At 39.9% G+C, this 17149-nt stretch overlaps 1 protein-coding gene across 12 annotated transcripts in view; it reads left to right on the top strand.

Moving 5' to 3' along the window:
• LOC122973437 (meiosis 1 associated protein) overlaps positions 1-17149 on the top strand; it is a 67032-nt gene that overhangs the window by 34200 nt on the left and 15683 nt on the right. For 10 of the 12 annotated variants that reach the window (XM_044340947.1, XM_044340945.1, XM_044340943.1 and 7 more), the window contains 8 exons: positions 2697-2852; positions 2975-3134; positions 5020-5161; positions 5796-5859; positions 6083-6225; positions 6729-6844; positions 7013-7091; positions 8163-17043. In XM_044340947.1, the coding sequence (XP_044196882.1) occupies positions 2697-2852; positions 2975-3134; positions 5020-5161; positions 5796-5859; positions 6083-6225; positions 6729-6844; positions 7013-7091; positions 8163-8405 (1103 nt within the window). In that variant the 3' untranslated portion in view covers positions 8406-17043. Of the gene's footprint in view, positions 1-2696; positions 2853-2974; positions 3135-5019; positions 5162-5795; positions 5860-6082; positions 6226-6728; positions 6845-7012; positions 7092-8162; positions 17044-17149 lie in introns of those variants that run through there. The other 2 variants (XM_044340940.1, XM_044340941.1) reach the window with 2 other exon arrangements.

Genomic DNA, 17149 nt, shown 5'->3' with positions numbered 1-17149 from the left:
GTAATATTTTCACATCTCACTTACTTTCTCTAATTTATGGTATCACACTGCAGATTTATAAATGTATGTTCCTTTTATTCAATATGAATACAAGGTTTATTGCTGTTTTTATGTGCAGTATCCGACATGTTGCTAGTGTTTATTGGTGGATATGTATTGTATAATTCCAGTATAGTACTGAGTGTGAAAGGGGGGAAATAATTATCTTATCTCGTGACCACCCCCCAGCTGACGGCATCTAATAGTCTGTGTAGAAACAGCTTAATATAGTGTCACACATTCACTCACACACCTACATATGTTTTCATAGAGATCCCTGTTTAACTCATAACCCTCATGTTTAACCCTACAGTCAGCACACACACTTAATGAGATTCAACTGCGAGCCTGCATCCTTACCTCAGCATGTGTGTCACACTTTATCTTCTCAGGTATACACACACTCATACACACACACACACCACAGGACACGCTAATGAGATGCAGTAGCACAATTATACTTGTAGATCAGAGGGATGGGTCATTCGTAATTTAATCTATCACACTAACAGAGCAGAGAGAAAGGAAACAGACTAGAACGATGAGGAACAGGAAGAGCAAGAGGCATGGGAAGATAGAGTTGGGAGGCACGGATAATACATAATTGATTTTTTTTTTTTTTTTTAATCTTGCATGCCGACAATGAACACACACTTAATGAAGTCAGTAAAGATTCGGAAGGAGAGACATCTGTAGGAGGATTTAGCAGTGTAAACACATTCTTCATGAAGTCAGATAAGACTGCTGGAGAGAAAACACACACACTTCGAGGTTAACTGCTCTCCCCTTTCCTGCTCAGTCGGTAATGTATTACTTTGTGGAAAGCATTAAGTCTCTCACACACACACACACACACAAGCTGGGCTGTCTTCAGCAATTCACCTCATTTTCTCTCTTTATCTCCCTCTCTCACACACACACACACACACACACACACACACACACAGACACTTCATGGTCTAATTACAAGAGAGCAAGCACTTCCAACACTGTGGTCCATCATCCATCACCCACCACACCCATCTGTGTCTTCTCCCTCTCTTATCTCCCTCTGTCCTCTCTCCGTCCTCCTGTTCTCTCCCTCGCTGTAATTTATACTTTCTTTTCCTCCTTTTCTGCATTCTCCGACTTTCGTAATTCTTTCTCCTCTCCCTCCCTCCCTCCCTCACCCTCTCTGTCTCTTCCTCTCTCCAGTCTTATTCCCCAGACAGACATTATCGGAGGGAATGGCGATCGATTCGCTCCAACTCGCTCTTCTCCACCTCCGTCCATCTAACCAAGGATTTTCCTCTTATCTGTCCATTAGAGTTTCCACAACGGCAAGAACACATCTTCCTTCCTCTTCTCTTTCTCGTCATCCTCCTGCATGTATTTGTAATGTGTCCTCTCCATCTCTGTCCATTTCTCCCTTACCGCTAACTTTTTACTTTCCCCTCTGTCTTTCTTTCATTATTTTGCATTGGTATTGATTGATCCATGTTCTCCCTCTTCTTACTCTTCTTCTCTTTCTCCGTAGTCACTCTGACTTCGATCGGGAAAGTAGCAATACTGTTATAGGATGCTATTCTAGCGCTAATCCCGAGTATCTGAGAATTTCCACCAGTTCTTTAATCCGTATTAGAGCAAGAGCGATGTGGCATGTGTCGGAATAGACTTTACAGTGTGCTTATTTCCACACATAAAAAGAAACTGGATGGATTGGAGCAGAGCTCGTAAAGCAAAAGTACCATTAGTACATCCTTTTGTTACCTTCTTAATCGTCTCTCTCTCAGCCCTCATCCTTCTTGCCTTCACCCAGCAGGGATCAGACCACAAACATCCATCACACCAACTCTGCAAAAAAAAAAAACCTGGCAAACATAATTCTTTCCCCCCTCAGATGAAGTACTTATTTCTCAATGAAGCACTTTTGGAAACTTTGGCCTGAACCAGAAATAGCTTCTGTATCCGCCTCTGACAGATGAAAGAAGGAATGACATATATTTTATTCTAGGAATTTAAAGTTTCTCGTTTTTTTTCTCCTCCAAGAAGTTTCTGGCTGGAAGAGTTTAAATAATTTGTCTATTCTCCATCCATCCTCACTGCTCGTTTTCTCTCTTATCCCCTATTCTGTCAACCTCTGCTCCGTCTGCCCCCTCCCTCGCTCGTACAGTACCTCCTGATCCTCCTGCTCCCTTTAGTCCCATTAGTTATCTCCTGATGGATCATTAACTATTAAACACCAGATACAGGGAAAAGGAGAAGAGGGGCGTTCTATGAGGTTTCTGTCTAGTTTGCAATAATAAATGAACATTGAACTGAGGTCAGACGTGTATTGAACCCATTGATCGTTGCTGCCATCTAGTGGTCAAAAAGGAAAGTTGTTCAGAAGGAATGAACTAGTGCAACTGCGGTCTGTCTAATACATGGAATTGGAAAACTTGGAGAACCAAAATTGATTTCTTGAATTATTTAAATAACAAGACTGAATTAGCTGCCAAAAGTAAATGTATAAAAGATAAAACATGAGTACTGGTTTGTCCTTATTGATCTTTTTAAAAGCATCCAATGTCAAAGAAATTAATAAATTAATTGGAGCATGGGAATTCTTCCAGGTTCTCTGTCAGTCTGGTCTACTTTTTATCCAAATATTGATGCCGCGGTGTGTCTGTCTTCAGACAGTCTGATGTTGGGGACGGAGGTTGACCTGCTGCAGGTGGACAACAGTGTGTTCGCCATGGAAACAGTGTTAAAGGCGTGGCTTCAGGAGCAGGGGGGAGACAGAGAACACCTCCACCTTCTTCTGCCAAGCCCCCTGGACAATCCCATCCCAGGTTTGATACTGCATACACATACATGTATCCACCAGTTTGTTAACTCAGTGGATATGACTTGAACTGACGTAGTGGAGACTACATAATGTCAGCTTCTCTTATGGCGTTTGCCTCCTGTGTAGTGTGTGTTAAGTGTGACATGCAGGAGCGTCTGATAAGCCCTGCCCTCATCCCCCTGACCCCCAACCTGGGAGTGAAGACCGAGAGCGTCCGTGACTTCATGCCTGTCACTAAGGGCTCAGCCAATCAGAGCACAGCGCCACAGAGACTGAAAGTAATCAAGTAAGAGAAGGAAAGCAGGGGAAGGGGCTTCTTACTGTAGATGGAAACATGAAGTAGTCTGGCTTCCATTAGTCAAATCTATACATATGTATTCTTTTTGAGCCTCAGTGAAATAAATGTACAAAATACTAGTATGTTATTTTCACTTGTATCATTCTTTCTCTTTTCACACTAATATACAACCAGTTAAAAGTGATTTAAAGTTACAGACTACTAAAAGGCCATGTAAATAAATATGGATACTTTTTCACACCCTATGTATGTGTTTAATGTCACATGAAATTGTAATGTAATGACACTTATAGTGAGTTGATATTTAAAAATTTTGTTTTTTGACAAATTTATTTTAATAGTCATGCAGTTGTTTCCCCAAAATAACCTCAAATCATTGATGGAAGCAAGGAGCAAGATGAATATATCATATATATTCCCTGAAGGTACAAAGTTTTAACATGAAAGGGAGTGTTTAGATGTTACTGTGTGAGCCATGCTCCCTTGTTTTTTTTTTTTAGTTTTGTAGGAGGGAGGGAGGCAGAGTGTCTGTGTATGACTATGTGTGCATGCTCCATCAACCACGCGTGTACTGTTGTGTGTATTCAGTAAAACCCTCCCTGCCTATGAATGGCTCCATTCTGATTGCAGGGAGTAGTGGAATATTTCTTGGATGAAACTCTCCCCATCACATCAGAGTCTGCTTTGTTCTGCCGGAGTCATCTGCTCTGTTGACCCAAAACGACTACAGTCGAGCAGAAAAATTGCTCCACGTCGGAAAGCTCCAGTCCAGTGAATTTGATGGTGTTTTTATTCTCATACAGTAGAAACTCACGACACAACAGCAGTGGTGGTACAATGTTGGTGTACAAGGAAAAGACAGTGATGCAATAAAAGATAAGCAGACAACAACACACTGGCTGGAATAGCACACAGCAAAATAGGAAAAAAGATGTTAATTGAAAAGAGTTTATGAATCAATCACAACATAAAACACAGATCAACACACAGCACCAGAAACCAACTTAATGTTAACTAAATGTTTAAAACATGATGAATATAATCAAATCTTTCACAGTCTTCTCATTTAGCTGAACTAAGTGGATTGAGTCTAACAAATTAAGGTATGTCTAGTTCGAGGTGATTATCCTAAAGTTATGAATTTGTATGGTGTGTTTTACTATGTTTTCCAGTCTTTGTGAATGCATTTTTGTGTATCTTTATACAAAATGACAGTGTTTTGAATAGATTCAAGATAGATACTTTGCTGGAAGCATATTGATACTGTTGCACTGGTATAAACAGCTCTGATCGTTCAATACTGATGTCATTTCTTCTAAAATTCACACAGACACAGACTCACATATACAGGTGAGCACTAAATGCGTTGTATGTACACACACTTACTCCACTGATGATAGAAAGCAGACATTCACGTGTAACCTAGATGAACTACTTCCTCCTCTTCCCCGATTTGCATGAGTTTTACATTTTCAGGAGCTGCAGTGCAATGTTGTACGTGTGTGTGTGTGTTTTGCATACCAGTCAGTGAGAACGTTCTTGTGCGTCGTGTGTGTGTGTGTATGTATGTGCTTTACATACTGATGACTCATGATTTACAGCTGTGACATTTAAACGAAGCCGGGGGACGGTCGCTATGTTAACAAATTCACCTCCGCAGGGATAACGTCATTCTCCGTCTCTGCGCTCCTGATGATTTGTTGTGTTTGCATACTGACGGTGTTCTACTGAAAAATATTTGATGATTGACATCATCTTCCTCACAGGACAGTTTCAGCTGTCACAGTTAGTGCAGGCTACAAAACATTGTGCGAGTCTGTAACCAATTTTGTGTGTGTGTATGTTTGTGTGTGTGTGTGTGTGTGTGTTGTAGGGCCCTGCGAGCAGACGGACTGTGTGAGAGTGTGTTGTACGGCCTGCCGCTGGTGATCCGCCCCACCACCTGCTGGCAGCTGGACTGGGATGAAATGGAGACCAACCACAACTTGTTTCACGCTCTCTGCCACACACTTAGGGTGTCTTTTAACTTACTTTTTGTTTTTTTACATCTTTGGACAATTGCCTGTAATTTTTTTAAAAAGATGTTAGAGAACAGAAATTGTCAAAAATAACAACTATATATAGCTGACAACACAACTACTGCAGACGCATCTGTATAATTAATATCACTGTGTTATAGATCACTGTCACATTTTCTAGTTTATCTGTTGATGTTACATCTCCATATATTAACATCTTGCAGGTGTCTCTGTACGTTAATGCAAATCTTTGACTGGATGATAGGAAATCACATCAGCACAGTTAGTAATGCACTTCTTTTGCAGTCTGCTCATCCATGTCTGTGTCTGCATAATACAAACAAGGTTCCTATTAAACAAAATAGTTACAATGTCATATTTTTCATCAGAGTAGAATAAAGTAGTGAAACATTTATGCTACTGAACTTTTCATTATAATCACTGAGTAAATTTAAAATAATAATCAAGGAACTTGACACAAAATTATTATTTCCATCAGTCTCTTCATCCTCTTGTACTTTGTTTGACCCTCTGATTGGTTCTTTAGTTTATTTTGTAACACTCAACATCTCACTGTATGTAGCAAATGTATGACACTGTTTGATGTGAGATTTGTTTTTCCCTCTTTCAGAGTCGTGACTTGTTCCTGCTGCTGCAGGTGGAGCCTGCCCAGAGGTCTACAGCTGGAGGCTCAGGTCCATATGTGTGTGTGTGTGTGTGTGTGTGTGTGTGTGGGTGTGTGTGGAGTATGTGTGTGTGAAAGAGAAAGAAACACACTGTACCATATAACCGTAATATCCTCAGTTGTTTTTTTTATCAAATAAAATATATAAATAAATAAAATGCAATAATGCTTGTATTCATATGTCCTGTGTGTGTGTGTGTGTGTGTGTGTGTGTGTCTTTGCATGCAACGTAGGTGTGCATTCTCACTATGTCCTCCAGCCTTCCCCGTCTCTCTCCCTCCTCCTCAAGCCGGTGGTCTCCAGAGAATTGTTGCTGCCCTGCTCACTGCCTGTCTCAACTCAGGACCCTTCACCTGAAACCATGCAGATTATTCAGGTTAGGTGACCTCTGTTCTGCCTTATTAAATTAAGCAGGACAAGTAAACACAACTCAACAGCAGAAACTCACCTTTAAAACGATTCCTTATCACTCCTCTGAGTAGAAAACATCATCAGTTAGGAGACTCTCCTCCATTCTCCTGACAAATTCAAATACAAGAACAACACAAATATGTACTTCCAGGCGTGAGAGATTAATCAATAAATCTGTATATTTTAATAGACAACACTACAACACTAAATGTTCTCTCAGCAACACAAGTTTGTATTCTTGTTTACTATTTATTATTACATATGTCACATAACTGTCATGGCCAGAAGCAGAAAAAAGCACCTCTTATTCTCAGCCACTCACTTTTCTGTTGTATTTAAACATTTTTCAGTATCTGTTTTGTTTATTATTGGAAATTACGCCAAGCAACACCCACAAACAGCAGTTAAGACATTCGAATGATGCCGGTTCGGTTGATGATTTATTAGTTTTCTGTCTGTCTCGATCAGGGTTGTCTATCTCAGCTGGACGAGGAGTTTGTGTTCAACCCTCTCTCCTTGAGCAGTAACCTCTACCAGCACCTCAGGAGCCGAGGCCTGCTCTCACAGCCGCGATACCCTTACAGGTCGGTTGACAGTGGTAACATAACAGACGTTGATGTCATTGATGATGGTGATTTAACAGGGCTTTTGTCACCATTATTCTCATAAGTGTGAGCATTATGCTCATATTTGACTAGATACGAGTGAAGAAGGTAGTTTAGGAGACATTTGATGATGATGTTGGTGTTTAGGGTCCAGCCAGCTGCCCACAGAGACCAGTCTCAACCACTAGAGGGCCCTAAGAGCACAGCCAGCAGACAGCCTCGGCAGGTAAACAAATCAGCTTTATGACAGTGTAAAGGTCAAAGCTCAATGATGATCACGTGAGTAATCATGATAAGCTGCATAAAAGATAATTTGATAGGGTCATATTCTGTAAACCTCATTATGGTTGATAGTACATACTACTAATGCAACTTCCTCCTCACTTCTTTACTCACTAGGTGGCAGCACTTACCACTAAGTACATACTTCTATCTGTCTCTTTATTATAAGCTGTTGAATTTCTCAGATGTCGGGAAGTGATCCTGCAAATTATTTGTGTCAAGTGACAAGTGAGAAGGTTTCATAGAACTGAAGATTGAACTGAAGGTTGATCAATATATTTTACCACATTTTCAACTGTTCTAAACAACATTAACAGCCTAACGCTTCTTCATTTTTGTACTTTTGATGAATTTGCATTTGTTACATGTGAAATGACCAACATTCTCAGTATAAGAAAGACATATAATCAGAATTCTTGCAACAGTCCCAACTACTGGAAGTCTCACTAAACTCACAATAGACCTGAATTTCATGCTAATAATCATTTTTATTAGACTTTGAAAGGATCTCAACATTTCATTCTTCCATGTTCTTTTGTTACATCAGTTGAGGCCTACAGTGACCTGAAAGTGTGTAGCTGTTGGCAGTGTGACTCATCAGGGTTGATAAGGCTGCTGACATGCAAATAGTTCAAAAACACAAAGAAAATGTTCATCTGCTCTGCTTTTGTTTCATCCTGTTCTTTGGCTCGCTCTGTTTAACCCTAAACTCTTAAAATAATCTTTGTATTTGCCCTGTTCATGTCCTCTTCCTCTTTTTTCTTCTATAATTCTTGATCTCTTTTTTCCCTCCTCCTTCAGAGCCTCCTCCTCTTCCTCTCTTTTATCTTTTTTGCTTGTCTTACTGAGAAATAAAATTTCACAGCTCAGACTTCTCTTTTTTACTGCATTGTTGAGAGTTTTTATGTAGTTTCTTAAATTGTTTAGTTTAATACTGTGTTTAATACTTTAGCATTTAATAATTGATTATAAAACATGTATATACCCCGGATTTTTAAATGTGTTTTTCATTCAGCAGCAAAACCAGAGTCGCCAACTGGGAATGAACAGCAAGGTCAGAGCCACTGTGGCTCCTCTGCCTTCCACCTCCTCCTCCTCCTCCTCCTCCTCCTCCTGCTCTTCCTCCATGGGACCTCCTCCGGCTAAGGCTTCTCGTCCAGCTTTGACCCTCATGAGCAGCAGCAGTGGAAGCTGCCGGGCCACAGCCCCTACGCAGCAGGAGGAAGACGATGATGGTGACTCCATGGTAATACTGTAAGAAAGGATGGAGGGTGAGTGGAAGAAAGTGCGTAAAGAGAGCAATGCGGTGATGGGGAAGTGACGAAGAGGGAGAGGTGGTGTAGTACGTACCTAACAAGTCATTTTACACACTCACGCACGCACACTTTACAGTCACACAGCGTGCTGAATGAGGCCTTCCATATCCTGACCTGTCATTTCAAAAAGCCTTTCCAGTTACTATACAGTAAGACAGCACAGCTTAGTCAGCACACACACACACACACACACACACACATATAGCTAATTGGTCTCCATTGTCAAGTTTGTGAGTAATCAGACAGCTCATAAAACCTTTAAAGACTTTGTAAAGGTGGAAAAGACACACACTCCTTTGCGTGTAAACATGCATGACACACACTTCTGTGGTAGACTCTGGGTAGTTACAGCCTCTTTTGATACTACTGTTCATCTCTGTTTTAGCAGTCCCACCACACAGTGTAACTGTAAGTTACATTTGAATTTAACAAGCCCCTGTGTGTGCATGTGTGTGTGAGAAAGGGAAGTTTCGACTCACCGCCATCTGCATCTTGCTGAGACAGCAGAACTTCAAAGAATGGCACACCATAAACAATGAAAAGATGAAAAGAATGGAAACAGCGGGACACTGGAGGCCTGAAAAAGTCAGAAAAGGAGGGAAGGAACGGAAAGTTCATTAGAAATTACCAAAAAAAAAAAAAAAAAGGTGGGTGTTTGTGCGTGAGAAAAGGAGAGGAGGCTGGATAAAAAGCATTGTGTGCATGTCACCGCACGCAAAGTTTAACTGAAAAAATCAAAAAAGCAGAAAAAAACAAGATGTAAAAATACAAATGTATACGAATAGTATATACTGACTAATAGACAAACACACATATGCACATTCCTTTTCCATTTTGCCCTTAAGCCCTGGTCTGAACACAGCTTCACTGTTTTAACGAGACAGAGAATAAAGCATCAGACAGAGGGGCCTCTCTGCTCTCCTTCACCCCCACAGCAAGGACTCTCTCTGGGGGTTGAAAGGCAGCGTGAAGGGGGGGGGGCGGTGGATGGAAGGAGAACAGAGATGAGAGGAAACTGATAAAAAAAACCTGAGAATGTTCTTAAAAAATTGTGAAATACGGCAACTTTTTCACAGTTTGTAAGAAAGGAGAAAATTTCCATTGTCTGTGTGTGTGAGTGTGTGATTGAGACAAGGGTCAATTAGAGTTCATGCATTTACATCACGGCTTGATTTCTGCACAATGTCAGGCTTTTCTCAAATTACATTCACTCACATTTAGTCATTGACTTATTGCTCATACGCACATATCTGTCAGTTACACACATCCATCGTCACTGTTATTAATTTTGCCTTCCTCACACATGCACACACTGTTACATAGGCTTAATCAGTCTCCCGCCATTCCACCCCCTTGTTGAACCTTATAACATTAGGGACTACCAGTGGCAAATGACTTCATGACGCTGTGATGTCACAGGACTTCCGCATTCAGGAATTACAACCACAACGATCCTTTTGTCTCTGAGGAGAAGTCAAGCGGACCTCCAAAACTTCCCACTGACATTTTACCCACTTCTCCCTCTCTCTCCGTCCTTTCCCTTTTCTCTCTCTGGCTCAGTACTTTCCTCTTATTGCTCAGTGGCTCAGAGAAGTTGAGTCAATGTGTGCGAATTTCATAAATTTGTTCAAATAGAACAACAGCAGCTTCTCTGTCCCCCAAAAAGGTCAAAGGGCTGAAGCCAAAGTTCCCCTGTGCGACACTGAACGCTATCAGCCACTCTCCTCAGTAAATGTCACAACTGTAAGAGATTCATGGGATGCGGCCACCAGTTAACAAAAGCGTGATTATTTGTGCAAACTCATTCAGAGTTGGATTTGACAGAAATCGTCTCGTTGGTCTGGAGGTGTTTCAGATTTTGTTTTCAGTTTTTGACAGATAGCAGATGTTCTTTTTTTAAGAAAGTTATTAGTTCATCATTTTTGTTTCTACAACTTGTTATCATAGTGCTGACTCAGTCATGTTCCTGTTCAACTTTCGTGTTGTGTGCGTTGACTGTTTTTAATCTAATTTATTGTCTGAGCTACAAAGGAAATTGAAAAAGATTTATGTAAGTTAGTTGGTGATATTTCAGCTGATTCAGGATATTGTGAGTTTTACATATTTATATATATATTTATTGACCTTCTGTCAGATTTGTAGTTCTGCTCATGAACTTTGGGTTAATAAATTGTCCTTAAGTTACATTTTGGTTGGATGATTTGTATGACAGCTATCTTAACCACATTTAACCTTTTAACACCCACTAATTCAGCCGCGAGACACTAAGATAATCACATCAAATAAAGGTCAAACATGTGCAGCTGTCCCACATTTCAATTCATTCAGTTATGTTGAATATTTCAGTTGCCTTTATCCAATTATGTTGAATGCTTTGGCCAACAGTGTCGATGAAATAAAGTGAAAATATCACTTTTGATGAGTCAATAATTAGCAGTTTTAGACCCAAAAAGAAAAATGCTGACCCAATTAGTTTTTTTTCTGGCACCAGGGCTGGAATAGCCTCTCATCTTATCTGGTCTCAAGTGAAACCTTAAAAATATGATTTCTTGCTATCCTCAAAGCAGTCTTAAAGTCTGACAGTGTAATAAATCTGAAAACTTTGTGTCCAAATCGATTGTGTTGCTCTAATTATCACAAATGTAGTATTTGTTTTAATTTAGGTGGGCCAATCCAAAAGGAGAAGGAGTCATAAATGACATTTAAGGATCTTTCAGTTATTCTTAGAACATTGAAAAAACTGTTTTTAATCCCATTTTTTTATATCAAAAGACAACAGAAGGATGAGTATGAGTGGTGAGTCTGGATTGCACACTCATGTTTAGGAGACAGTTTAGGAGACAGTTTGTCTCTGACTTTTAACGTTTTGATTCATCATTTCCTTCAGATGGAGAAGTGACCTTTTATCGCACCATTTTGTCTCATTTTGCAGACATGTCGATTCACGGACGATGGCATGAGTCCAAGTTTTTGAACATCGATTTCTTGGCTTCCTCTTTTATTGAAACGTCTATCATTTGCAACTTTTAAAATAAATATGCTTTTTTTTTATTTTTGACAACAAAAAAAGAACTTTTGTCTGGTTTGGCTAAAAGTATGATAATTTTTCTTCTATGCCTCATCAGCCACTATATCTGACTCAGGATAATATTAGTGCTGTGACTTCCTGCTTTATTCTCAATGTTCCATTTCCTTCTTTGCTGCAATCTGCAGAACAGAAAAAAAACCTCTTTCAGGCTCTCTATCTGTCTCAGAAACTCTAATACACTGTGTCTTTCCTGTAATTGTCTGTGTGTTCTGGCCACAGTGTCGACACAGCACTCTAACATACAAACAAAGCAGAAACACACACAAGAGTCACAATTCGTTTATAGGTTGCAAGCAGAGAATAATCGACTCTCACACTGACAGCGCTGAGTGAGAACAGAAAGAGGAAGTGCATCTTTAGTGAGGAGGAAGTGAGGAGGTGAAGTCAGGAGGCTACAGGGCCTGAACTGTAATCCCACTGACAGAAATCTGAAAGGTTTGTGCTCCTACGCAGGTCTCAAAAGTCTTGGAATTTGATTTGCTTATCTGCATGTCTACAAGATAAAATCACAAACATGAATCACACTAAAAACCAGCTCTAGTCACCAAATCTGGTCATTAGAGTGAGCTCTACAATGTATGGAAACGTGTACTTTTTGCATAATTATGGTTTGCTGTAGCAGGATCATAAGATCACTGAAACACTTTAAAACATCACTTTACAATTCCCTTTTAGACACATATTCTGCCGGGTTTTGCATACGCATCTCTTTTATTTACATGAGAAACTGTCATTTCCTTTAGATAGCACTGAGAGCTGAGTGAGTGAATGAAACTCTCTTTCAGAGACAAATGACTGAATGGATTGCCTACGCACAGCTAAAAATAGATCTTGGTGGTCTACTTTGTGAAAGATAGAGGAAACCGGACACTTTCATGTTTGTCTGAGGTCAAATATGCAGAAAAGAAAATGGTGATATTTCAGTTATCTTAAAAACAAAATGAGGAAATACTGCAGCTGACAGGTGTGAATGTTACGCAAGATGAAGAACATAATGTCCACATTATCCTAAAATGATACTAAATGTTACAAATATCATGAATTTTTGATATTTCCTATTCTTTTAACACTTTAACAGTCCTTAGAGATGATTTATATTACATTAATGGGAATATTATTGCATTAAGAGACTTTTTACAGATTTCAGTATGTTACCTACATCACTGGGGAGTTTTTAGATGTCTTAGCTTGATCAGTTAGATAACACCAAACCCCAGACATCACCCACCCACTCTGCAGTTTCCCTCAGCTCAACAGAGCTTTAACATCTTTCAGCTCATTGTTTTGGTTTTTCAGCCTGCAACTTTTACTTGAAGCAGTCTCATCGCTCTCATCGGCATCGTTTCCAGTCAAAGATCTCTGATAAACAGCAGACAAACAAAATTAGCAACTAGCTGATGAACACAGTGGAACATTTAGCAGCTAAAGAGTTGGTGGCGACCAAAACAGAACTGAAAGGAGAGTAAATATTGGATTCGGTGATTCAAAATGAATGCTTATCAATAAGAAACTGTTTGTTAACACATTCACCATATGCACTTAAAAAGGGAACAATAAGTCAATGTGTATACAGCTTGTTGCGCTGCCCCCATGTGGCCAAAAAATCAGTTAATACAGCTTTAACAATTTAAAAATTTAAGTCTTAAAACTATGGGATAGTTTTTCCAGTAAAGACAGCCCAGCCTCCTATATAACACCTGTTGTTGTAAAGGCTAGTTTCAGTGCTTCTTGTTGATGAACTGAACCTGTTCTCTTTCCATAAGTCTGACATGACCTTTTAAAAAAAAAAAAAGACAGGTAGGCCAAGTAAGGGGCCTTGAGGGGGAGAGGACAATTACACAACATGTAGAGAAAGAGGACAGGAAGCGCGCCACTGACAGGATATTAGTTGAAGATTACACGCATGTGTGTGTGACACAGAGACGTGATGTGCAAAGACCTCAAACCGGCAGATAAAACTGTCTGGACAAATATAGCATCATGTGGCTAGAAACAACACACAAACACAAACACGCGACTACATAAACACGTCTTACCTTGAGCTCAAACCCTGAAATACATTTTTGATTAGAAAAAATATGTAAGGACATGTGAGTGTTAGTCATGCTAAAGCGAGTGTGTTTATCTGTACCGAACTAAAGGAGTCTCTTTGTCTCCTTTTTCAACATTTATCAGACTATTGTAATCTAGAGACTTTGGTGTCATGTGTTTGTGCCTTCTTACTGACTTGACATTTCTCTATAAAACTGAGAGATCTTGCAGAAGTTGATCTGAAACTATGAAGTGAGGTCTCTGATATGCTTTCGATATGAGGCGTCCAACCTTGAGCGCGCACACACACACGCATCATCACACAGGAATGTGCACTAGGTGATATGGTAGCAGAAGTGGAGTGTATTCTCACATTTTCACAGACTTAAGTCCCACCCTGATGAACCATACACCGAACTAACTTGACAGCAACAGGTCTGTTGGCACATTTTCTCACACATAGCCCTGCCTGTAGCTGTCACACACACACACACACACACACACATTCATCAGTGATCAGGCAGGCAGTTGAGCTGTTCTGCAGATGCATGAAAGGTCAAAGCAGATATGGAGAGAGATGTGAAGAAGGAAGGAGAGGAGGTGACAGAAAGCACAGAGGAACATTTTGAAACAGAACCAGTAAGAGTTGTCAAGACTATAACCAAATATGTTCTTCATAAGTTCTAATTACCCAGTATTTTATGCCAATAACTGGTTTTACTGGTGTTTAAGATGGAAAATGTTCTAAACTACATTTAAATCATGATGAGACACAAAAAAATCTACACTGAGGGCCAGAGAAATCCTGTCAGTATCAGCATTATGATCTGTCAACCCACCACACCTACACTATTATACGCCGTATTTTTGCCTTTAAAGGGGCACTCCCCAAATTTTACGAATAAAGGTCAATTTATTAGGCATGAACAGCACTACTACTCGGCCCATGAGAGCCCTTGGCTTTTGCACTTGGAAATGACAAATTTATAACAAAAAACTTACAAACTGGTAGTGTGGAGTTTGAAATACGTATAAACAGGCAGAGAGGGTCTAACAAAAAGATGCCACTGGTTGCATTATGGGAAACGTAGGATCCAGCATCTCTGAAGCATGACCCATAATAGGGAACAGAAGTCAGGATATCTCTGCACCCGTTTCTTCGATTTTTTTCATTTTTTTAAATCTGACGCTTGACTCAAATTTTCTCAAAGGGGAAATATTAAATCTCTGGAGAAACTCTTTAATATTTGTCTAATGTGGCCCAACAGACCAGTCTAGTCCCAATGGAAACTGGTCAACACTTAACTTTAAGTCCCCCTATTTAGCATTTGTAAGCTGTGAATAAACAGTTGATAAATTACTTTAGCACACTATAATGTAGCTGTAAGCATATAGAGGTGTTTATTAAGTCTTCTTAAGTTATAATTGTTAACAAAAACTGTAAATTAATAAACACTTAAAAATGTCTTTATACACTGCTTATACAAGCAAAATAGGGGGACTGGAAGTAATGTGTTGCTACTTTTTTTTTTTGCTACGATGGTGAGCAAAAATGAGGTTAAAATGTCACTGAGCCGCTATAAAAAAGAAAGCATTAGTATTTATGTCCATGATTTATTATCTGACGGGTGACAAAACATATGATATAAAAAAGCACTACAGCCACCTGCTCAATCTGACCAATGCACAGTTAACACACTAATATGGTTTTCAACTCCGTATGGTGAATGTAATTTACATTTAAAAAAGAATAATATCGCCCTGTGGTAAGTGTGGTAAATATAAGTAGCTGTGTTCCACATCAAAGTGAAACAACAGTCTCTAGATATAAAATGACACATTTTATGGTTAAAGTTCACAGAACTCACACTGAAGTCATATAAAATTAAACACAATAGCAGTCATTAAAAAAGCAGCCATTTGCAGTTCACTGTGGGCAAAGTCTTCCACCCACACCCACACACACTGCCTGTGAATGTGTAAACGGCTTGTTTTGGATATTCCAATGAGAAAGTATTGACCCATATAAACAAGCAAATGTTGAAGGCATGAAAACTGTACCATGTACCGATGCTGAGTGTGTGTGTGCCTCTTTTCCAATGAGTTCACCGAGAGTTTAATGAGAAAGACAGAGGTTTGTCGTCCTGTTTTTCTTCCCTCACTCTGTCTGAAAGAACAGAGGAGGGGAGAGGCAGAATTAGGAAATGTACTCTCAAAAATGTAATCCTGTTACTTTTGGAGGACTTCCCCGTCCAGAACGTAGTGCAGTGGCAGGTGGGGAAATAAAGAAAGAAAGGGAAAAAAAAAGAGACGGATGAAGAGGGATGAAGGGGATAAAGAGCTGCAGCAGTGGAGGGAACAGTCTGTACCTGCCAACCAGACACAGACAGGTTTCATCCAGCCAGCATTCATCATGTCAGCATCTTTTTCTCCTTCTTTAAGTCCCTTTCTTCTCACTCTTTCGTCATCCTCAGCTCCGGATAAACACCCACATGTTCCCCTCCCTCTGCAGCATTCTTCAACATGTCAATTAGCTGTTTTTTCTTCTTCTATCTTCCTTTTTTCCATCTTGTACTCCTGCCCTCCTCTCACGGTATCTCTGCAGTTAAAATGCACAGCGTGTCGGACACAAACCAGCCCCCATTAACCGTCGCCACAGCAACCGAACAACAGAATCGATGCGGAGAGGGAGAGAGGAAAGGGAGAAAGACGAGAAGAAGAAAGAGAGCAAGAAAGAAAGTCGTTGTTTCGTTTTTTGAGGCTCAACTTTAACGGTGTGATTAAGTGGTTGGAAACGGACCGAAACAACAAAAACAGAGCGTGGCAGCGGGAGGGAAGTGGAGGATGAGGTCAGACCGTTTAACTGTCCCGTTTGGTCCAGAACAAAAAGTCTTTTTAACATGAATAACTGAGCGTGATTGGCTCCTGGCAGGACAAACACACCGAGGGGAAGTGGTGATGTAGCAATTAGAGTAGTTCTCTTGTTTACAGACCCACTATGGAGAAATATTTTAGGTTTCTTGAGTCATTTTTATTATTAGTTATATTTACAGACAGCACAGCTGTTTCTAACACACACATACTGACACATTGAAAGGGATTAATTAGTTCCATATTTAGTTTGTCTGTACACACAACCATAAAGGATTCAAATAATATTATCTTATAAAACTGTGACACTCTGTGCAGGAATGGCCGCATGACCACCCTATGACCCCTTCACATCTGGTAAAGTCCCACTTTTCATGCTTCCTCCAAAACAGTAGCAATGATGTTTCTCCATTTTGAGGAGCCCAGGATGAAACCACCTCACATGTTAGTGTCCTGGGCTGAAAATATTGTAATTCTCACTGTTTTGGTGGCATTTAGCATGATTAATCAGTCCAGAAAACACAAAACAGAACGGAAAAGGCTCCACTCTTTTGGTTCTGCAGTGAAAATCCAGAACATAGTCCGAGCCTCAACCTGTCAAACAAAATCTGTCATATCGTCTCATATTGCAGTGAAACAGAAACGCAGCAGTACAAAAAACATGTTTCCCAGTCGCTTCATAAGCATGACATTTTA

The sequence above is a fragment of the Thunnus albacares genome, chromosome 22 (assembly GCF_914725855.1).
Source record: "Thunnus albacares chromosome 22, fThuAlb1.1, whole genome shotgun sequence".
In the NCBI taxonomy this organism is placed as follows: domain Eukaryota; kingdom Metazoa; phylum Chordata; class Actinopteri; order Scombriformes; family Scombridae; genus Thunnus; species Thunnus albacares.
This window is presented reverse-complemented; position numbering and strand designations above follow the sequence as displayed.